Consider the following 23,412-nt stretch of genomic DNA (forward strand, 5'->3'; position numbering starts at 1 on the left):
TGATGTACCTTGCCTTTTAATTCACTATATTTTTGGTCGGAATCTTCAACTAATAAACGTGAAATGTAAACTGGCTCGAGTGTATATGGGACAACCAAAACAACAACAGTTTTTTTTTTATTTTTTATAAAATATTGGCTTGAGTCTGGTGGTGACAAATCTGTACACCTGTAGTATATTTTAACACGTAACTCCGTAAACTGAGGAAAAATAACTGAATATGAATTAGAATAATTAGTTCCTAAATATTCGCTGTAAGTGCAAACTATTTTTCGTGGCAAGTATGACTCCACCTGGTGGCGGAATTGTGCCAGCAACGGCTGTCCTCCTGACAACAGGACAGGCTTGTCTTGTCATTTGGTAACCTGCTAAATCAAAGTTTGTCTCCACATGCGCATCGTATTAGTGTATTTACTATATTTACTTATGATAAACCTGAGACAGTGGTCTGATTACTACACGCAATCATGTATTATGTTTAACGGTAAAAGATCAATTGTCTTTCGTTAGAATGAAGTCGCCACTAAAACTGAAAGTCAATCCACCACCAATGATGCTGCTCCAGCCTCCAGGAGCTCAGAGGAGTGTGGTGGGGTTGTATGGGTGGCTTTATGAATCGTCCTCAGAGGTGGGAGGGTCCCTGCTGGTAAAATAGCCGTGTGCATGAAACGTCATCAAAGTCAACAGTGGACGTAAAATCTTGCGCAGGGCGAAGCGCATTTCTGTTGCGTGTGTGCGTACGCCGGAAGAAGGATAACACACACGGGAGAATAAACACGGATAAATAATAATAGCAAAAAGAGCTCCAGCCCGCATGGCGGTGTGTTAGCATCGCAGGCCAGCGTGCAGCACTGCGAAGCCCTCCCGCCGCCTCATGCGCGTCGTTTTATTTTTGTGTTTTTCCAACGTCACGTCCCTCCGGCTGCAGGAATGTAGCGACGGAGTGCTTTAAAAATAGCATCCTTCTCCACTGACAAGCGCTTGCTCCGGTGGCTCGGCAGCACTGTGGTGCCAGAAGCAGGAATGCGAAGATGGCTACAGACCTCGGAGAGCTGCTGGTCCCCTACATGCCCACCATCAGGGTGCCCCGCACGGGAGACAGGGTATTCAAGAGCGAGTGCGCCTTCTCCTTCGACTCGCCCGTAAGTGTCCCGTCTTGCCTCTTCAGGGCCAAACACTCGGAAACACACACGCGCACATACACACACAGGGGCGCCCATAGCATGAGAAGGAGGGGCAGGGAGGGAAGGAAGGAGGGGAGGCGACTCGGGGGTTTGATAGGAACGCATGTGAGCCCCGCCGCCCGTCTCTAGTCTATGCCCCAATGGCCGCGTTTCCTCGAGAACAAATAAATAATTAATTGTTGTTTACGTTCCAGCGGAGAGGGGATGGAGGGATTCCCCCCTTTGTGCGACGGCCAGTCGGCAAGGCCACGCAAACCCCCCTTAGCCACCACACTCGGGCTAATCGCACCTGTCTCACACCTCAAAAACATGACGCTTGTAAGCTAGCAGTGGGGAACGGTGCTGCTTCTGTAGCGGTGATTAATGAGTTAGTTATTCAAACGTCAAAGTGTGGATTGTTCCAGTTGGTTTAGCTCTCTGGCCGTAATACAGTCCTGTGATGCACACTTCAATCCCCCACATTTGCCTTCTGTGTGGCTTTGCCCATTGAGTTTTACAGCCCTCGGGTTTCCACCACAGCTATACAGTTGTTCCGTTCACGAACCGTTCATGTGTATTTTTTATTTAGTCTTTCAATTTTGGAGTTTATTGACAAGAACATAACAAATAAAAATATATATATAAAAAAAATAATAAAAAATAAACGAGTGGCGGGATATTGATATTAACTGGTCTGGGATGAAAGTCAGCCTCCGATATGTTGATGATGAGTAACGTGGTCCTCCTGAAGACAGGTGTGACCTGGAGAAGTTGCTGGGCAGGAAACCGAAGTTACACATTCAAGGCAGTCTAGTGCTGTATTGTCAACGGCAGTGGTGGCAGTCTGATGACAAGTGAATGAGAAATTAATGTGATTATTTTAAAATGTATTTTAAGGTTAATTAACTTGATCCTGTTACTTTAGTCCCCTCATTAGTGATGGTTTTGTTTTCCACAGTTCTTTGAGAAATTCTGTTTTCATCCCTTCATATTCGCGTTGTGGCTAAACAGAACGCTCTCCGCTGAAAGTGTTTTTAAAGGTGACTCAGCTGTCTGGAGTTCACCATGTTGGCCTGAGGATTGGTTTATTTTTATCCTTGAACTGGTGAAGCTCAGATGTCAGTCTGGGCCACTTAAAGGTTTATCACGAGCATTTATGAAGCCCACGCCGACTGCAGATTTCTTTTCTTTTCTTTGTATTTTGGATCTAGTTCTTCCACGTCAATTTGCTCATTTTTGTAGTTTATAAAAATGTTTCAGCAGCATGTGTTCTTTTGATAAAAGTGAGATTTTCTTTTCTGTGCTAATGTGTTTGGAACAGACTTTGGGTTGTTCGACAAGATGAAAAATCATTTTTAAACAAAGTAAGAGAAGAATAGTGAGTGTTTTGTTATTTTGGTTAATGGTTCCTGTTAAAATAAATGTGTGTAATTATAGATGGCAGTCATTCAGCTGAAAGTCCACACTTTGTTTGAATCATTCATAAAAGGGCTTGATTGAAAGAATACGCTGGGGGTTAAAAAATGTCTCACTCATACTCATTCACGTGAAATAGAAATTTACTGCAGGACACATTAAGATGTGATTGCTTTACACAATTCTTAATTTTCTTTTATTGCACCTTTGAGTTGATTGTTGTTTCCTGATTCTGCATTGATTGGAACCGTTTGTCACGGTGTGTGCAGGAGTCGGAGGGAGGTCTGTATGTGTGTATGAACACATTCCTGGGCTTTGGAAGAGAACACGTGGAGAGACACTACCGCAAAACTGGACAGTGTGTTTACATGCATCTCAAACGGCATGTCAAAGAGGTACGCTACATATTTCTGTTGGCTCCTGTTTGAGCTAAAACTGTGTTCACTGAAATGCCTTTATGGTGTGTTATCCTTTATTTATATTGGATAGAATTCTTGTTACATCCTGAAATTAATGTTGAGCACAATTTTAGCTCATACATTCAGAATGTGCACGCTTTAAATAAAATTAGTCTATAAAGGTTCCACCACTTGACAGTGCATTTACGTAATTATAATTTACCATACCCATAGGTAAGCTGGCCAATATTGCTGTTGACAGGATAAAATAGTTCTGGTATGCTGCTACAACTGATTAACAAACAAAAGAATGTGAAATTAACATCCCATGTATCATGTCAAACTTTGTGGATGAGAACAAAAATGTGCGTGGAGTAGTGATGACTACCTGGATTTCAAAGTTATCTCAGTTAAAAATTATTCAAAATTAAAAGACAGCAACAAGAGCAACAGTAATGCTTCATTATGAAACCATGGCAAAAAAATATCTTAACAACCAATATATGTGAAGAGTGCTATTATTTATTTAGACTTTAGACTGACAGTTATTGATTCAAGTGGAAACTGTTGGTTGCGTTGCAGTTGCGTTACATTCAATTATCTTTTTTATTATTTCTGGTTTGGAGTAAAACGCAGACCCTAGGCCTTAGATGTTGTTGCCTTGTTTTCTCACTGTCTCTAATTGCCGCCAGATAAGCTGTGCTGTGTAAAGTGCTGCTTTTTCCAAGCCTGGATCTGGACAGAAACAGCTGCTCGCATTCTAAAAGCTCCCGCGGCTGCTGTTTTTGTTTTTTTCCCCATCATGAATCCGCTTGGCTGCGAGTGGAGTCAGCATTCTCTCTTATTTTGCACGGTCAACTCCTGGATGACAAGTAAATAGAGATGCCCAAAACCCCACAAAGAACCAAGATGGACCTAGTTGCTAAGAAATATATTAAAATACTAATTCAGAGCCTTTTTTCTGTCTATGTTTGCTCTTTGCTACAGCGTGCTAAAGAAAGAGGAAGACGACTGCAGACACAAGCCTCAGCACACGATGCTTATCACACTGTAAATGATATGTGTCCAAGTCCACAAATCATAGCTGAAGCAGCATTTATCATTCTTTGATTCTGTCCATGACAGCGATGGGGGCTTTCCCCTCGACTTGTAACCTGACCTGGCAAACTGAACATCCAGCATCTATTTCAAACAAAATTGAAGCCATCTGGAACTTGCCTCAGCAGGGCAAAACGACTCTTTACAAGAACCATCAAAAGGGTTTCAGGATTGTTTATTCGTCATTAGAGTTTGAGGGATTGCTTGATCCAGTTTAATCCCCTCTTCCTTGTTTTACACAGAAAGCCACAGGAGCTGCAGGAGGTGCCATCCCCAGACGGAGAAATGGAAAGGTTTTTCTAGGTAAAATTGCTTTTTTTTTTTTTTTTTTTTTACCAGTTAATGATAGGACACTGCACTTGTTTGAGCAAACCTAGTAATTGTGCCTCAAAAGGTGAAAAGTTCAAAGATATCGCATATACATTTTTTTAATTGTGATTCATTGGCGAGCAAAATGTAATAATATTCTGGGAAGTCTGTTTTGACGGTACTGTAAACAGTCTCGCCCAGCAGTAGGTGTTCAAATAAGCACAAGAAGTAAAAAAACAAACTCTACTGTTCAGTGTCTATCTACTGTTGGCACTTTATCTTTGAATATTTCTTTGGACCTTTCTTGAAAAATGTATGAAATGACACACACATGCAAAACAAACTGTATGTTATTGTTTGTGACACCGTGCTGACCTGCCAGCTGCCCCTTTCCCCGAGCATCACATATTTCCCATGATGAGGCCTCTCCCTCCCCCACCCCATCCCCCTCCTCCTCCTCTCCCACTGCGCGCCCATTATAGCCGGTTTATTTGTATATGTGGTTGGTAACTGTTCTAAATGAAAGCCGCCCTCCTCTACCTCCTCTTCCTCCTCCTCCCCCTCCTCGCTGCGAGGACAGGGTGGCTGGTCACTGGCCTCTCAGCTGCCGCCACCTGTCACCCTCCCTCCTGGGCTGACACACTTCCACGGTGGCCGTGACGCTGAGAGGACCAAGGCCTTCCCCCTCGCGGCTGGAGGCTGGAATTCCTTCCATTCAGACCTGATTGCAAGATTTGATAGATGTGTTAGATGTTCAGCTTGGTAGACTTCACCGTCTCCAACCTTCCCTCCTGACCGCCGGGACGGACAGATTTCTCCTTGAATATTCCAGATCTCTGATGCGACTCTTGAGCGTGTTTGAAACTGCCATTCTCATACCATACCAGTGATCTAATCAAACCAATGAAACCAATATAGCATTAACGGCGTCAAAGATAACCTGTGATCCTGATTCTTATGAGTCATCACACGACTAAAGGCCGCTGGATGAAGTCCTCTCTTTATTCTAGTTCATCATGACGTAGATCTGACATGTTGGTGATCAAGGTGTTAATGGTAATCCTTTTTATAATAATGATGGTGCCCTGAACTCCAGGTTCCTGACCGATGATATGTTGTCACACAAGTGGACCCACACTTAATGTGAATAGAAATACTCATTATTGGAAAATGAAACACAAGACGCTTCAGTTCATTTTGTGCATTTTAATTTTTCAAGATGACTAATTTTTCATTGAATATTATAAAATTAGAAGCAGGATAGCCAGACATGTATGTACATTTTCTATTCTTATGGATTATATTATTCATTTAATTTCTTTCAAATCTGGGATTCGAATCGTATTTTCTTCTGACAAGAAGAAGAGGTGTACTTTACAGAGATTACAGTCAAAATGATCATTTGAATACCAAAAAGATTTTTTTTTTGGTCATCTTTAATGACATGAACATGTGTGGTTCTCAGACAAAGGTCTCTCCAGTGATGGTTAAAAGTGCTGAAGACGACAGATGTGTTTCTCTAATTATAGAGCCGCATGAGACATTCAAGTCAAAGAGTCATCTTAAGTCATTAGGACATCTTACAGCCTAAATTAAAACCTCCCATTCATATTAATGGGTTGGGCTCAACAAGTCAGCACCACATAGTAAGATGACCTCAAGAGAGCAACCTTGACCACACTTCAACTTCAAAGAGATCTCAAAAACAAACCATACTGACACTTGAAGTAGCTCACTGTTTACTTCCTCCCCCGTAGATCTAGAACTCAACCGTGACTTTAATGGAGAGGACTATGAATATGAGGATGAGGCCAAGCTGGTCATTTTCCCAGACCACTTCGAGATCCCCTTACCAAATATTGAGGAGTTGCCTGCTCTGGTCCGTGAGTTGGTGTTGGCAGCGCTCTGTGTTTCCCTGCATGGTCGTGTGAAGGTGCACTCATCAGAGGGAGCCTAGCATGGCCACATATTCTAGACGTAGGCAAACAACTGTGTGCACTTTTGTTGCTGATGTGCTGTGGCTTCTCTTCATTTGCTTACAATGTGTGCAGAACTGACGTGTTGGAGTGTTCAGTTCCGTTTTCAGGGCACGATGAACTTCAACAGTGGAGACACCTGGCTTTTGCATGTTGTGTGTTTTTATTATTGTTATTAGTCCAAATTGTGCTGTCATTTATGACTTTTATGACTGTTTTGTTTGCATGACTTGCATTAGCAGCATATCGTTTTGCTCTGTCTGTGCTGAATGTTGCATGTCCATGATTGATCCTCTGTTTCCTGCCACTGATGACTGCATTTGAAGCTCATATGCCTTAAATCACAGCAATTGTTATATTCATACAACTTTCCAAAAAAATTAACTAGATTCTTTGTTTCTGCTGTCACGTTCAGGTAACCATCGCCTGTGACGCAGTGCTGAATGCATCGTCGGCCTACAAGAAGCAGGAGCCTGAATCTTGGGATGAGGAGATCCAGGTGTCTCGACATGCCAGAAGCCTCAGGCAGCTGGATAACGGAGTCAGGATCCCACCAAGGTACCATAGACACAGTCATGTGGACATATAAGATTATTTTATTCATACAGATGACATTAGATTTTTTTTTAACGGGCAATAACTATTGTGGGGATATTGACAGATCATCACACTGACAACGATTTTTTTTAATAGATATTTTTAGATTTAGATTTTTTTTTTTCGATGGAACCCAGGTCTCTACTATGTCTGCCGCACAGTGTAAGTGAATGCAGATATGAAGGGTTGATAGTAACAGGAGCCTGCGTTTTCCCGCTGCCAGTGGCTGGAAGTGTCAGAAGTGTGAGATGAGAGAGAACCTGTGGCTGAACCTCACCGATGGAGCGGTGTTCTGCGGAAAATGGTTCTTTGATGGAAGCGGCGGCAACGGCCACGCTCTGGATCACTACAAAGAAACCAACCATCCTCTAGCAGTCAAACTGGACACCATCACACCAGATGGAGCAGGTACGGCACACATGCTGAACTGCACGCTCATTCTTTTATTTCTCGTACACAAAGTTGCCGTAAATCATACATGTTGATTTTGTTGTTGCTGGTGATGATATTTTCATTAACAACAGTTGATGTTTTCGTTTCAGATGTATACTCATTTGAGGAGGAGGAAGCCGTCTTGGATCCTCTTATATCAGAACACTTATCGCACTTTGGAATTGACATGCTGCAGATGCAAAGCAGGGTAAGTTGCTCTTGTCCTAAGCACACAAATGGTCATTGTCAGCACGTGGAGTTCAACGTTAAAGTTCTTTCTGCCGCCTTAGACGGAGAACGGTCACCGCACAGACAACAACAGCCGGCCGCGCGTCAGCGAGTGGGAGGTGATCCAGGAGTCGGGCATGAAACTGAAAGCAGTGTTTGGTTCTGGTTACACGGGCATCAAAAACCTTGGAAACACTTGCTACCTCGGCACAGTGATGCAGGTGCTCTTCAGCATCCCAGACTTCCAGAGAATGTGAGTTACACCGTTAAAAGACGAGAGACGAAAGACTTTGTTTAATCCTATTCACACATGATACCTCATACCATTTTGACTGATAAAAAACAAACATTATTTACATGTCTTTAAATGTGTATTTAAATGTGCCTTATAGCTCTGGATTAGGTAGCAATCAGGAGAATACATTTTAAAATAGAATGCCTTTATTTATCCCACATTGAGGAAATTTACATAATTACAGCTACATAAAGTGCAAAGAGGAGAAAAGATTTGGTTAATTAAAAATATATATATATATATATATATATAAAACAATATAAAGTATTTCTAGAATAAGAAAGGAAAAACAAAAAGGAAACTGAAACTAAAAACTGAGTTTGCAGCAGTTTTGACGTTCAAAGGTGTTTTTTTCTCAGAAGCCGAGTGTGTTTCCTAACGTCCTCTCTCTGTCTCTCTCTCTCTCTCTCTCCCCCCCTGTCCCTGTCTGAGACATGATCTATAGGTATGTGGGTAATCTTCAGAGGATATTTGACTATTCACCCCTTGACCCCAGTCAGGACTTTAGCACACAGATGTAAGTGACTTCAGAATTGCATAATGCAGTGTTGGTTTCCCAACATCAGCTTCCTCTGAACAAGGTGGTGCAACAAGGCCACCTTGACCAAAGAGGACCTGCCCTTTACGTCAATATAAATGTTTGACAATACAAAATAATGCAAATAAATGAAAAGACATTAGTTATGTATTTCTGGTGATCTAACTAAAAGCACACTGATGTTCAGATGTTCTACTCTGTTTCATGCCATATAGAAGTTACACGTTGGACATTCTCAAACAAATAATTGACAAGCCTGATGAAACGCAGCAATGTGTCTGACTTTGTTTTTGTGCGGCAGGGCTAAACTGGGACACGGGCTGCTCTCAGGCCAGTACGCCAAACCACCCATGAAATCTGAGCTGATTGAACAGGTGATGAAAGAAGAACACAGGGCATTGAACTGGGTATGTCCAGCTCCTGACCTGGGTCTGTAATAGTCTTGCTTTCTCTCATCTGTAGAAAAATAAGTTTTTTTTTCTTATTTATGCATGAAATGATTTCTAAAGCGTTGTAAAGCTCTTCAATACATGAAGAGTATTCATGTTGTTAATGCATTTTCTCCATTTTTATTTAAAAAACAATGCGATTTTTAGACACATTGTCAACTTTAGCGTCTTTGACTTATTTTCTCTTCAATCTGAAAATGACTCAAAGCAGGAGGCCCCAAATGTGAGACTGATTCTCTGTACACAGATCCAGCACAACACCAACACTGACTGAATTTCCTCACAATTATTTGCTGTTCTTGATGAGCGTCCTTTGCTCTCAGGAATTTCTTAAGATCTTTTTAAAATTCAGTTATTCTCTTATACAGATTTCAAAATGAATTTAAGGGATGTGTAAGCCTATAGCTTCATTTGAGCCTGAGCAGTGGCAGTAATTGATATGGCAGTTGCTGTGATCCTGCACTTCCTATATATGTGATGGTGGAGTCATGAGGTTTGGACACATGTTGACAGGTGTGTTGGGGCCAAGTGCTCTAACGCTGTGGTCAGCTTGAACTAATGATATGTTACCGCTTGCATTGGATAGAAGAGGAGTTTACATGTAGACCTGCATCTTGTTCTCACATTAGAGCCATCGGTGAACAATAGTCAGACGTTAGCTGTTAGTTAAGCCTAGTATTTGTGACTTGTGTGCTTTCCACCATCATGTACAGCCAGTCTGTGTGACCTCCAGACTTTCTTGTTCCAGCACCAGCAGAAGGGGATCTCGCCACGCATGTTCAAGGCTCTGGTCAGCAGGGGGCACCCCGAGTTCTCCTCCAACAGACAGCAAGATTCCCATGAATTCCTCATGCACGTCATCAACCAGGTGGAGGTGAGAGAAATTGAAAATAAAAATAGAAAAAGGCTGAACAGACAGTTCATTTATGTTTAGATTAGAACCCATTAATATCGTTCCTAAGTTTCTTTGAATTGGATACATTCACGTTGACCTCTCGCACACTTGAATGTGAAGCCGAAGCGGCGCCTGCTTCAGTACAACACACTGTCCTCATGGCTGCTACTCGCTCATGGAGCCTCCTGATGTGTCTCTCTCTGAACCAGGGATATAAATAGCTCCGTGCTATCTGTTACACATGGTGGGGAGATAATGCTTGTTTCGCCTCGGCTGTAAAACATGCCCCGACTTGGACCAAGCGCTTCCTCTCTCTGTCTCACTCGTGTTGTGAAGAGCAGTAAAACGCAACGACGTTTCCTCGCCTCCTCGTGATCTGCATCGTCCTTTTGTATTTCAGCACATCCGCCTCTCTTGCATTCTGTAAATCACATACTGAATAGTTTTCCCGATATAAATAATGTGACTAATTCCTCCAGCGTCAGCGACACGCCTCAGCCTGCATCAGCCTGCGCATTTAACCCGAGGTCCATTTTATCTTCCGTATTTCTGTTGCTTCTTAGAATAGAAGGAAAGAGGCTGCAAGGCAAACTGTTGTGTTGCGTCGCTGACCTTCATCACTTCCTTAAAAAAAAACCTGTCTAAACTTTCCCAGACTGCTTGTGTTTATAAAGAGAGATCCCTCATGCTGTGTTTGTGCAGTGGTCACATTTTAATTTTAATTTTAGAAAGACAATAGCCAAGGAATATTTTGAAGTGATGCATTAAAGATCTGCTGCTGTGTCACTGTCGATTTACATGTTTGTCATAAAGCTGTACACCAATTTGAAGTAGACAAATACTTTAATATTAAATTATTGAACGTTGTGCTTCACCATCATATATCACATAATATACGAAAGAGAATCCTCTTTTTCTTCAAGAAGAAGAAAAAGATATGACCTTTCCACTTTAATCTTGGAATTTTTACTTTATTTACATTGACTTAAATCCCAAAATTTTGACTTGAATCCCAAAATTTGGATGACATCAACTTCTTGGGATTTTAAACTTTAACTTGAAATTTTGACTTTAGTTACGTTGACTATATTCTTAAAATTTTGACTTTATTCTCAAAATTTCCATGTTAATCACGAAATTTCAACTTTAAACTCAAAATGGAAACTTGATTTTTTTTTTCTTATTTCTTTCTTGATTTTTCTTTCTTCTCTTGTGGCCCTAATCCTCTTCCGTAATAATAGGATAGACCGCCCAACCACAAAAATTAAAAATGGACGTGAATATCTTTGATCGTGGCTTTAGAGCATGACAGTTGAAAAAAAAATCCCCCTCTCACATCAGACTAATTCTTTCACCATTGGCTGTTAACATGTAGCAGATGGAGCCGCTATATTTTCAACCAGCTGTCAACATCAAGGTTGTTGTCTCTTCCTCCAAACTTGATTTCTCAGTTTTCCCCCCTATAGAAACACACATTATTAGGAAAAGATTTGTCTTTTCTTTATCAGGACACTTTATTGGATGTCCTTCTTGATGATGTTGTTTTCATCAATGGCGGTGGTGTGTTGTCGTGTGTGCAGAGGAACAGCGCGGGTTCAGAGAACCCGAGTGATGTCTTCCGTTTCCTGGTGGAGGAGAGAATCCAGTGCTGCCAGACACGTCGGGTCCGTTACACTCAGCGGGTGGATTACTGCATCCACCTGCCCGCCCCCATCGAGGCTGCCACCAACAGAGGTACGGTAGCTAATATACATGAACGACTCGGTCACACTTCTGTTCTCTGTGAGAAACCACAGCTGCCTGTACGTTCTGGGATCAGGCGGTACCATCTGCAACCGGAATTCAGTTCCTTTCTGAACAGGCAGTCGGGCTGACTGAGATGTTTTTATGTCGAGTGTAAAAAAAATAAAATATGGAAATGTTTTATTTGAAACATCTGAATATAGAATGTTTTGTGCTGCTCAGCAAGAGTTGTGTTTGATTTGTTTTTTACCAGAGGAGCTCCTGGCTTACGAGGCCAAGAGGAAGGAGGCGGAGGAGAACATGCGGCCCCCCCCTGAGCCTGTCAGAGCGAGGATTCCTTTCACCGCGTGTCTGCAGGCCTTCACTGAGCCGGAAAACGTCCCCGACTTCTGGAGCTCTGCACTGCAGGCCAAGTCAGCTGGAGTCAAGTAAGGAAGGGGCTACATTCTGGTCATGGCTTTATTACACTAAGGTCCATTTCTGAGGAATGGTAAATGTCATTGAATTTAAATGTATTTGTTGTGCTTTCTTCTTTTGCAGAACGTCCCGTTTTGCCTCATTTCCAGAGTACCTGGTGATGCAGATTAAGAAGTTCACATTTGGAGTTGACTGGGTGCCAAAAAAACTTGGTAACTATATAAAAGCTCCCAAGACATGAAATGATTTCAGAATCTCTGTCCCCCTGTTTATTTACCAGCCATTTTCCCAAGTGCCATTACTGCCCAGAAGGGGGCACCAATGGACTGCAAGGGGGAAACTTCCCCAGAAGCAGACTCTGTTCAGTCTCACGTGGTTGAAGCCTTGTCCTTTAGTCCAACTAGTCTCGACCTGCTCTACAGTGCAGTGATTAAATGTGTGCGAGTCCAAATTCATTACAATATATAATAAGCGAAATCAGCAATAGCTGTGTTTTAGTGTTTTTTTTTTAATTGTTTTAATCATCAGGAAATTTAAGTGCTCATTAGGACCCGAGTTTTATAATGGCTGTTTGTCTGCAGACCTGGCCATAGATGTTCCAGATTTTCTGGACCTGAGTCGGATGCGGGCCACAGGACTGCAGACAGGAGAGGAGGAGCTGCCTGATCTCATGCCTCCCATCGTGCTGCCTGAGGACACCAGAGGTACATAATCCTTGCAGCATCGGACAAGTTTAAAGTGCGAAATGCAAACTGCAGAGAAGTCTCTGCTTTTTTTCTGTAACTTTTCAATGACACAGGACAGAATGGCTGGACTTGTCTGCAGACACTTGAATGTATATGCTGAAATCTAAACTCCAAATGCTGTTGGAGGGTCTGTTAGAGGGCCCTCATCTTTGGATTTATAACCAGATAACTCAGAACGAGCGCAAAATATCAGGAGCACATTTCAAAATGGATTGAGTGTCGCTAGTTGAGTGGTGACGACTCAGATGTTTGTGCTTCTAACGTTGTTTTTTGTGAGGTGTAGTTTTGTGATGAAAATAAATGATCCGTGAAATTGTCTATAAGATGATGCTCCACTTGGAGCCACCTAAGTTTTCTCGCTCTGGGCTTACTGAATGGAATCCCATTGGGAAGGCAGGTGCAGACAATTACTCAAAGGTTGTCGTGTTCACAGTGTGGCTAAGCCTTCGAAGTTAAAATGATTTCATGAGGCCGTCTTGCAATGTATGTCTCCTGACTCATTGAACAAGTGCATTTTAGAGCAATATTGTTGTTACCGCTCTGAAAAGTTAGTTGCCTTCCAGTATCACATACTATTTCAGGACTCACCCCTGGTCGACCTTCTCTCTGGCTCTGTTTCTTTCTTCTTGCTGTTGGAGATCTTCTACTACACCAAGTAATCGCAGTCTTCCTTAATATTTTAGCAGGTGTGAAGCACAAAATGTTCTGGACTGACTAGAATAAAAAAGACTGTCAAGGAGGAGCTCATACAAGTACAGCCAGAGTAGCATCTGTACTTGGTTTTCACTGGGTTTCACGCCTAATGCCATGCAAGTCTATGGGGTGAAAAGTCAACTTTTCCTAGAGACATGGGGCCACTTGCAGGTTCATCGGGATCCCTCAAGACACAGCCACGTCAAATTTGGGGCTTCTAGCCCCGACTGCTTCTAGCCCCAAATTTGGGTGGAGGGGGGTGGTTTGAGAACCATTGCCTTTAACTGACTCGGTGTTGGGCACCAGTGAGGTCTAAACATTCCGCTCTTTCCGGTAAAGTCACATTTCAGGACCGAAGATCACATGCTGAACTGTATCTCACATGTCAAATATCTAAAACCACAACATTGACTATCTTAAAAATTTGTATTTGGGATATTTAAATTTTTTTATTTATTTATTGTTTAGTTAAAAACTACTTTGCTTGAGGTGGAAGTGCAGATTATTGCCTGAGAGGAGGCTGCTATGGAGGTCTCAAATAGGGCCACAGTGACAACGAGGAATTAAAATATGCAAAATGAGATATTGCAAGATTTTAGGTTGTGTTGTTTGAATTGGTTTGTTGAGCATTTTTCTTTGAAGAGGGTAAAGTAAGCAACAGTATAAACGCCATGCTGCCTAAACTGAAATGAAAAGAGAAACTCAGAGCTTCTTCGCCACATTTGTAAGTTATTTATTTAATTTTGTTTCTGAGGTAGCTGCGAATGAACCGCAGGCCCATTATATCCCCGCTGGCACCGGCAGGGATGAATCATCTTTTGACTGCTGATGTTTTGCTGCGTCTCAGATCACACAGTCCTGCTCAAATGTTTTTTCTGTTCTTTTCTGATATTTGAGCCACAATATGTCTCTTTGGGGGTCCAGGCATTACTTCAATCGATCTAGAGGTTTTCACTGTTTTACATCACTATAGTGTAATATATATGTTACTGAACTCCAGATGGCTGTTAAACAGAAGATGTATAGGCAATCGTTTCAGATTTGTCTTTCCCAGCTAATATCATCTCCTGCAAGATTAAAATGGAAAGTCATTTTTCAAGTTGGAATACCCGGATATTTAAAATGAACTATGATCTGTTTTTTTTAAGGGAGAAAGAGAACTTGGTGAGCAAGACTTCAAAACAAATCTGAAATTATTGGGTTGAAATATCTTTCAGACAGTTAAGAGAAAGGTATCAAAGTACATCTTGGAGATAGTACTATCTATAAGTCAAAATGAGTACATAAACTCTACCTTCCAAGTAGGAGCATTTGATTTATGATGAGAGAGCTGTCTGCATATATTATTTGTGCTGACAATTGCTTCATATATTCTTTTAGTAAACTTCCAGATTTTCTTAGCTTTGGCAAAAACATTGTGTGGTCCTTCCAAACACAATTAAAGGTAAAAAGCATCACTGTGTGATAATCTTATTGGTGTCTGTCATCTAATGTATGCGTTGTCTTGTTTTTTCTTTAGATAGCTCCATGGGCTCAATTGACTGTGAGTATGTTTTTCTTTGTCTTAGTCCATCCTACAAATGTGCGCATATTTAGTTTTAATGATGATGTTTTGTTTCGAGCATTATTAATGAGAGCCCTGTATACATGAGCAGGTGCTGCAGCTGCTTCCTGCTTGCACTCAAACTCTCTTGACAGCGTGCAGAACCGTTCCTCTCCTTGATAAATCACCCCCCAATAAAAAGAGTGATGGCAGAGCACATTCTCTTTGGTCACTTTGTTTAATGAGGCCCAAAGAGAGAAGCACACAAAAATCCTGTTTGTTAGTTTAGTCTGGACTGTGAGTGTTGAGTCAGCAAATGCCATCATTTAGTCAGTGATTTGGCTTTGTTGTGCTCCCAGCTCCAGAAATAGACGAGGCAGCAGCAATGCAGCTGGCTGAGATGGGCTTCCCGCTGGAGGCCTGCAGGAAGGCAGTCTATTACACAGGCAACATGGGCCCTGAGATGGCTTTCAACTGGATCATCGCTCACATGGAGGAACCAGGTAGGGGAGAGACAAAGCACCAGAATGGCCCAGTTGCTCCCATAACACAGTTTCACCCCAAGGAAGCAAGTCAACATGAACACGCTTGGAAGTGCTAAATTAAAAAGTGGTGTAAATACATCCAATTAGCCATCTTCGTCAAATTTTAAGAATTTGTTCACATTGTATAGGTTTGTGTCTGAGATGAAACTGCTTTAACAGTGAACAGGACAGTATAACAAAGGCACTGAGTGTATATCCATTTGTCAGTGCTGAAACTTAATAGGTAGTTATACATATTGAATTTATAGTTATTATTTAGAAGTGGTGCTACTATTAAGAAATTGGTGAGGGTCTCGTGATAGAGATCAAAATAGGGAGGGTAAAATAGACTTTGCAAAGAAATAGGGCATGGAGTTGGGTAGAGGTGGGAGTAAGCGTTAATTGAGTGGGAGGGCTTTTAAATAAAGCAACTCGGGGATTCCAAAAATAAAAGTGGCAAATGGGTTGACCAGCAGGTGCATAGAAAGAGCCAAATATATCAGCAGATAGCTGAATCTGCAAATTTAAGGAAGTGAGCAATTTGAAGTAGGCCAGTGAGTTCAGGACAGGGAGAATAATCACTTTGCAGGGAAAGAAGTGGCCAAATCCAAAGTAAGACGATTTGTTCTGGACCTTTTTCAAACACAAAGATAATTCAGGGTCAGAGTTGTATCAAACGTCCAGCCCCACTAGACAACAGTGGCTTTCCTCTCTGCACTGCGAGTGATTATCTTTGCAAGACGCAACAATAGAAACTTTGTCTGAGATGACTTTGTCTTAGAGCCTCTCAGCAGTCGAGAGGTTCCCTTGAGACGCGGACTCGTGTCATTTTTATTTCCCTGCTTGGCTATAAAAGGGCCTCAATAGTCCTGTCTGACTTTAATTGAACCTTGTGTATCTGCAAAATGGGCCACTTTCAGACTCAATAACATCAATGGCATCACTCCGTTCCAGTCTGCTGCACAGACATTACTTATTTTAGCTAGACCGGTAATTGTTTGGTCTTTTTAATATTACATTAGCGTCACTTAGGCTGTTTTTTTACATGCCGCTTGTACACTGCTGTACAGAACAATGTGGAAGTTGCTTGAAGTGAATTTTAAATGCTGCATTTAACACAAGTAAACTAGAAGATAATTGCGGCAGTGCTGCAACTTTGATTTGTAAGTTATTATCCTTGTTAGTTTAAGCTGTTTTATAGGCTTGTTAAAAAAATACTGCACATGAAAACAGATACACTGCCTTTATTATTTGGTCCCTAAAACAAACAAACGGTGCTTTGAAGGAGCTAAAGGACATGAGGCAGAGATAGAGCGGGGTGATAGTTAGTGTGCATGTTGGTTTATGGCAAGGACAGTAATGAAGGCTCTGTTTATGGCCACCATGAGAGCAATTACAGCCTCAGTGCCCTTGTTCCCAGGATGAGGGTCACTTCACTTTCATCAGAATCTGCAGAAAGCGCATGGAGTGTTGACTTGATGTTTAAGTTCCTGCGACGGCCCGACTTCAGCCAACCCACTGAGATGAAGCTTGCATCTTGTCCGCACTCCATTAGTACCCCCTATATTTAAAAAAAAAAATTGTTTGACATCCCTAATATAAAACTTTGCTGTGCTTCCATTTACGTTTCCTTAGACTTTGCGGAACCACTCATCCTGCCCTCCATGATGGATGCTGGGCCGTCCACCAGCGACAGCACCATGGGTGCCGCCCCAATCAGCAACAACCTGCCGCCGGAGGAAAGCATCGCCATCCTCACTTCAATGGGCTTTCCTCGCTCTCACAGTATCCGGGCACTGAAAGCCACGGTCAGTCTGCGGCCTACTCCCCCCGTGATTACATGATGTATAAATATACATAGAATCATATGACAGCAACATAATCATAGACAATAAATCAGCTCATTTTTGTACAAACAACTGCGAAGACTGTGTCCAGTATTATCATGGAAGGAATATGTGGATTTTATCGTGATGGTGACTTGCAACAGGGCTTCCACATGTGCGCTTTGAATGAAGAAAGGTGTTGTTTGAAGAAGGGCAAATAAAGGATGAGTTGATTTAAAAACAAAAACAAAAACAAAACTTCTGCCAGTCATAAGTGAGCTTTGGCTGGTCTACATGTTGCCTTTCCAAACTGCAGATACGATAGACCTAGTGACAAAGTGATGAAAGGTGCCTCTTCAACATGGTGTTTACCAATTGTCCTGGCTGGGTGTGGGCGATGCCACTAGCACAGCCTTTCAAGTCCAGGAACAGGCCCTGCCTGAGAGGCACTCAGTGCAAGAGTTGCTCATGTGACTGATGGAAATACACTGTCTGAAACCCTGTTGGCTCTCTTGTTTCGAAATTGCTGCTAATAGTCTTGTTTCCTCTGTCATGTTTGATTTCCAAACAAGAAACTGCACAAGAATGACAACAAAAATAATGTATGAAAATACATTTTGCTCATGAGGAAGATGTGAGGTTGGGGAGCAAAGTGGGGGTCTCGTGACTGGTGTATTATTAGCCAGAAATTAGCAGCAGTCACTTTCTGGATGACCTCGATGGCCTGGGAGGGACAGAAAAAGCAGGTAGCTCGCTGCACATTCTGCTGGTATCGCACATCTATTTTGGATTAAAGGCAAGCATCTTGTGGAGGAATTTGGCCCAGATGGATGACTGCCAGCTCATCCACAAACGACTGCTCACTTTTTAACACTTTAACACGTTGAGCTTCGCCTACAAAGAATCTACTCCAAAAATACTTCAGTGACTGAAAAGGAAAACTGAATATGAACTAATGTTGTTCTCTCCTTGTTAAATGTGTTGTAATTTCTTTTTTATGGAAAAAAGACAGAATCCTCTTTAGCAACATCCTCAGGCAGTGTTGTGAATTCTGAACCCAAATAATCACTGCCTTACTGGGTTTTAGCGCTGGAAGATATTAGAATGTGCAGTAAAGGGAAAAAAAAAATGCATAAATGCACTTTGTTTGGAACGACTCCAACTTGAGCACGTATTTCTTCCAGAACAATAACCTGGAGCGAGCACTGGACTGGATCTTCACTCACCCGGAGGAGGAAGAGAGTGATGCCGCGTCTGACATGGCAGACATGGAGCCCAACGACAACGCCTTCTCCAACACAAACTCCCACAGCGACTCCACGCTCTCCCCAGACAGAGACGTGACGGGTCCGCGGATCAAAGACGGGCCGGGACGTAAGTTGTCCAGCTAACCGCTCCGGTTTCGACTCAAGGGGAAAGTTTGTGTTGTCTGCATGCCTTTTTCATAAGAATTAAGAAGAGTAAAATTCAAAATCCCGCTGCACAAAAGTGACGTTGGAATAGTTGCTAACTAGATTCGGGGAACCAGACACACAAATCTGAAAGCCAGGTATGAGTGCAAAAAGGGAAAATTAGAAGAAGAATCAAATGCAAAAACTAAAAGGAAAGAGTGAGGTTAAATAATAACAAACACTTCAAGTCTAACACAGTAGTGTGAGAGTACAATCACACAAGATGGAGCACAAAACAAAAACAAGTGTTTTTAGACTAAATTCAGTGATTGTAGCAGAGTAAAGAAAAAGAAAGAAAGATACAAGGAAAGAAAACATGGAGTTGCAATAAAATAATGTCCAAAAACCTCTGCTACATGCTTAATGTGAATGTAGGTTTTCAGTTTTCAGTGAAGTTCTGACATGGTTTCCTCTACTGCTTCTCGTCTCTCACCTGCTCCGAGTCCTTATTAAGACTTAATACTATCCCAAAGTGATGTGGGCAAAATTCTAATCCATTTACATAGCTGGATGGTTGCCACCTTGACGCCGCTGATATCCAGCTTTGTGGGAGAGAATCATAAAATCCCCTCAGCAATGCAGAGACTCCCTGGCCTTTCATCATTTTTAATTAATTCACCGCTGTTCGCTGCTTGGCAGACGTGTGCTTTCTCCTTCACTCATGAGGACCCTGTTTTCTGGTCAGGTGTGATAAACTGTGCGTTCCACTAATGGAAACAACACACACATAAAATGGCCAGGTATGGGTACAACTCTTGCATTTGAACTTTTTAGTTTTGTGATGATTTCCTAGGGTTAAAGTGCTCGAAGGTATGTTGATGGATGTCGGGTGTTTGAATGTCCTTTTGCAGAGGTTGTGAGTTGGAAAATAACTTTGAAAAATTGTACAATGGCTGCTATATTCTATTTGAATCCAAATCCTATGTGTGACTTTGCATTTCTGTGCTTTTTTTCAGGTTATGAGCTCTTTGCCTTCATCAGCCACATGGGCGCGTCCACGATGTCGGGACACTATGTTTGTCACATTAAAAAAGAAGGAAGGTGAGCCGCACGCACTCTCGCCGCGCCGCTTTATATTCATAAAGCTCGCTGCGCTACAGGAGAACACGTTGTAAATCACTGTAACTGACTAAATGACTGGATAAAGACAAACGACCCGTCTCTGCGCCTGCCCTTCAACAACAACACCAAAAAAATGAAGCCAAAACCTCGCAGTCCCAGCACTGGCAGAGATGCCATTCTGAGCCAGGCTCCCCAGAAAACCATCCCGACCCATTTCTAAAGTGGACATCTGTCTGGTCAATCCAGACTTTACTGCATTAGTACAATATTTGCAACCTTGAAATGACAGAATGACAGCATACTGTATCTTCAAAATGACAGAAACCATCAGTGGAAACATGTTGTGAGTTTGGCCTCCTCATACTCGAAGGCAGTGTTTTTCAACCACCGTGTCGCGGCACACTAGTGTACCGTGAGAGAATGTCAGGTGTGCCGTGAAATATTATCCAATTTGACGTCATTGGTCTAAAGTGTGTGTGTGTGTGTGTGTGTGTGTGTGTGTGTGTGTGTGTGTGTGTGTGTGTGTGTGTGTGTGTGTATTTATATATATATATACATATATATATGTATATATATATATATATATATATGTGTGTGTGTGTGTGTGTGTGTGTGTGTGTGTGTGTATATATATGTATGTATATGTATATATATGTATATATAAATAAAAACGTCAGGTGGGCTTGCTTGAATACTGGGCTTCCTTAAAAATTTCACACACTGGACCTTTAAAAACAGGAGCTGCTTTGGCTTGCGTGCTTGTTTTGCGACGATGCCCTTTTCTCTGCCCTCGCGGTATTGAGCCCTGAGAGTGGTGACATTTCCGAGCGCCGTAAAAATATGGATTCCGTGTCTCCCTGCAGGTGGGTGATCTACAACGACCACAAGGTGTGCTTGTCGGAGCGGCCGCCAAAAGACTTGGGCTACGTCTACTTTTACCGCCGACTGTCGAGCAGCTAGACGCAAGCCATCATCTCAAAGACGGCGGAAGAAGAAGATGAAGAGGAGGTAGAAGAAGAAGAAGAAGAAGAAGAGGGACGGAGAAGAGCGCGGGGGGGCGACGGCTCAGACTGGTTTCGCTCGCGTCACCGTGAGGCCACGCCAGGAGCAGCCGCGAGTCGGAAAAGGGAAAAAGTGACGTGCTTTTTGTGCTGTTGTGTCGTGTTCATGTTTAGCTCTCACTGTTTGTGTTTTAGACAAGCTGAGCTCCCGGTGGTGGAGATGAGGAGGTGACGCGTGCGGCGGTTGCGCGTGCGAAAGTACTGTCACATATCAGATCCCACGGTTGCTGCCTTCTGCCACAGTGCCAGTTTTTTTTTTTTTTTTTTTCAAAATGGTACTTTTTTTTATTAAATTTTTTATTTCATTTTATTAAGAGTCGTGTTGAAACGCGAGTGCTTTTGCTGCCAAACCGGACATGCTCAGAAAGTACAGCTGCAAATACAGGATGCGGCTAGTGAGCCACTGTCCCGTCGACTCGAGGGTTCGAAAGCTGTTGTTGGCCGTTGCAAAAATTGAGATGGAGGCAAAGAAGAGAGCCGCAAACAGGATCAGAACTCACTGCAGTAGCTTTAACTTTTACCTGGAGACACTTTTTCACTTCTCAAAAATATACAAATAGTTTTATTTCCCTGCAAGCACTTTTGTTTGAACTTAGTCTGAACTTAGTCTGCATTTTGCACCGGATGTCGTCGTTTGCTGGATGTAAGTTACTGAATGTGATTAAATCTCCCCTACTGGCCATCTGTGTGTAAAGAGAGGACCGTGCCGTCTGCTAACAACAGGATCAGCTGATCAAACCTGGAATTACTTGCGTTATTCAAGATGAATGCCTGCAATATTTGCCGACAATGCAAAAGTCCGTCTCTCAGCTGGAGCCGCGCTTGTTTGGTTCCTTTATCATGATGACAGAATCCGACTTTGGCCCCTGAATGATGAAAAAAAGAAAATAATGTTTTTTGCCACTTTTTTTTTTTTTTTTACAGCTCTGTTTATCCAGTTATGCCTCACGGCAAAAGCAATACGTGCGCCACGGCTGAACCCACCTGCTGCCCGGTCGGTCTGCTGTGTCGGTCTGACTGCAGCACTGAATGTAGAACTCGATGGTGCTCGCTGCAAAAACAAACCTCCCGTGGAGCCGCAGAGAACACAGGAACCTGCTCGGTGCCCACCACACCATCCGCCAGTTTACACTGTTGTCTCTTTTATTCGAGCCATTAACCTCAACATTCATCTCATCTCATCTCATTACTCAACATTCATCTCATCACTCTGAGTTAAAAGTCTGGAACTGGAACACGAACCTGGTTTAATTTTGAGCGTGTCAACGTGGAATGACACAAGTTTAGTTTTCCCATCGGCACGGTGTGAAGACGACGCGGGAAGAAACAGTGCTGCGCTTTACGGCGCAGCATTGAAACCTGAAACCGTGCGTTTTGACAGGAGCTTTTGGGAAGGCGGTGGAAAAGAAAGTGGAGGGAACATTTTGCTGCCTGGTGCCTACGCATGGCGTCACATCTCACCTTCATCCGATACTTGATAAACCACTGCAGTTTCTGTTGTCTGTGCCACACACGCTCAGTGTCTCTATGCAACTTCCTCCGCTGTTCCCTCTTTACGCTCACAAACCAGAAGGAGTCGCCGCCTGGTTTTAAGTTCAGTCTGTCCGCTCTTCGCCCTCAGTGGCTTGATGATGGAAGAATCGTCTCGCTTTCAAAGATTTCTCGCCGTGAATGTCGCACACAACTCGTTTCGCCTGCCAGCACCTTTTTGTTCGCAGATTATTAGACGTGGCCCGTCTGTTTTGCTTTTCGGTTGTTTTGTTCCAGCTCTCGCTTCTGCTCGTTCTCTGTCCTTTTTTTTTTTTTTTTTTTGGAAAGCATTTTAAGGTTCACTTGGGTTTGGCTGCGGCAAACGTTTTCTTTTCGCTGTCAGCGTGTGCACTAGACGTCGACATTTAGTCCTCTGGATTGTACAATTGTACTCGTGAGTTTAATTCTCTCTTTTTTCATTTAACTAAGTGTCAAAAGGGTTTGTCACCTCTTTTTACTCTGTTGCCTTTTTTTTTTTTTTTTGAAAAAGAAGTTTGTGCCAATTCTGTAGTTTTCATTACGTAGTTCTCCTAAAGGGATTATTTTACATTTACTTTTGTAATGTATGCCTTTACCCAGACGTGGTTGGATTTATCCGAGCGGAGTAATGGCAGTGTGCCCAAATGCACTGTACACTTAAAAAAAAAATTTTTTTTTTGGATAATTTAATAAACTACACCTTTGTTGACACTTTCCTTCTTTAACAGGCCTGTTGTGACGTTATTTCACAAAGAGGAAGACATGAAGGCAGAATATATATAACAACAGTTTATTTTAAAAGATTACTTTTGTATTGTATGTTTCAAAGGTGCTAATGATTTTCTCGTGGTTATACAGGGAGAGTAATATGCATTACACTTGGTGCTTCAATAAATGAATTACTGAATGTAAAGTATATAATTTCTACATTCGTTTATCAAAATAGCGTGTTATTCATACATTTCTGATGCATTCTTAAATAACTCGGGTCAAACTGTTTTTTTACACGTGGAGTTAAAGATGAAGAGAGAAGGAAACATGTA

At 42.3% G+C, this 23,412-nt stretch overlaps 1 protein-coding gene across 1 annotated transcript; it reads left to right on the forward strand.

Moving 5' to 3' along the window:
- The first annotated feature begins 664 nt into the window (after nucleotides 1–664).
- Nucleotides 665–21,751, forward strand: usp13 (ubiquitin specific peptidase 13). Its single transcript, XM_076022762.1, has 21 exons — nucleotides 665–1,142; nucleotides 2,849–2,974; nucleotides 4,318–4,378; nucleotides 6,142–6,263; nucleotides 6,776–6,918; nucleotides 7,181–7,365; nucleotides 7,500–7,597; nucleotides 7,680–7,870; nucleotides 8,358–8,429; nucleotides 8,752–8,857; nucleotides 9,648–9,773; nucleotides 11,375–11,528; nucleotides 11,791–11,965; nucleotides 12,078–12,166; nucleotides 12,536–12,658; nucleotides 14,913–14,936; nucleotides 15,296–15,439; nucleotides 17,096–17,268; nucleotides 18,471–18,660; nucleotides 19,694–19,778; nucleotides 20,663–21,751. Exons 1-21 carry the CDS (start codon nucleotides 1,032–1,034, stop codon nucleotides 20,757–20,759), a joined length of 2,595 nt encoding a protein of 864 aa, XP_075878877.1. The 5' UTR covers nucleotides 665–1,031; the 3' UTR covers nucleotides 20,760–21,751.
- Nucleotides 21,752–23,412: the final 1,661 nt, after the last annotated feature.

This window comes from Nelusetta ayraudi, unplaced genomic scaffold, assembly GCF_046127955.1.
Source record: "Nelusetta ayraudi isolate G7.1 ecotype Tasmania unplaced genomic scaffold, CSIRO-AGI_Nayr_v1 ptg000013l, whole genome shotgun sequence".
Taxonomy (NCBI): Eukaryota; Metazoa; Chordata; class Actinopteri; order Tetraodontiformes; family Monacanthidae; genus Nelusetta; species Nelusetta ayraudi.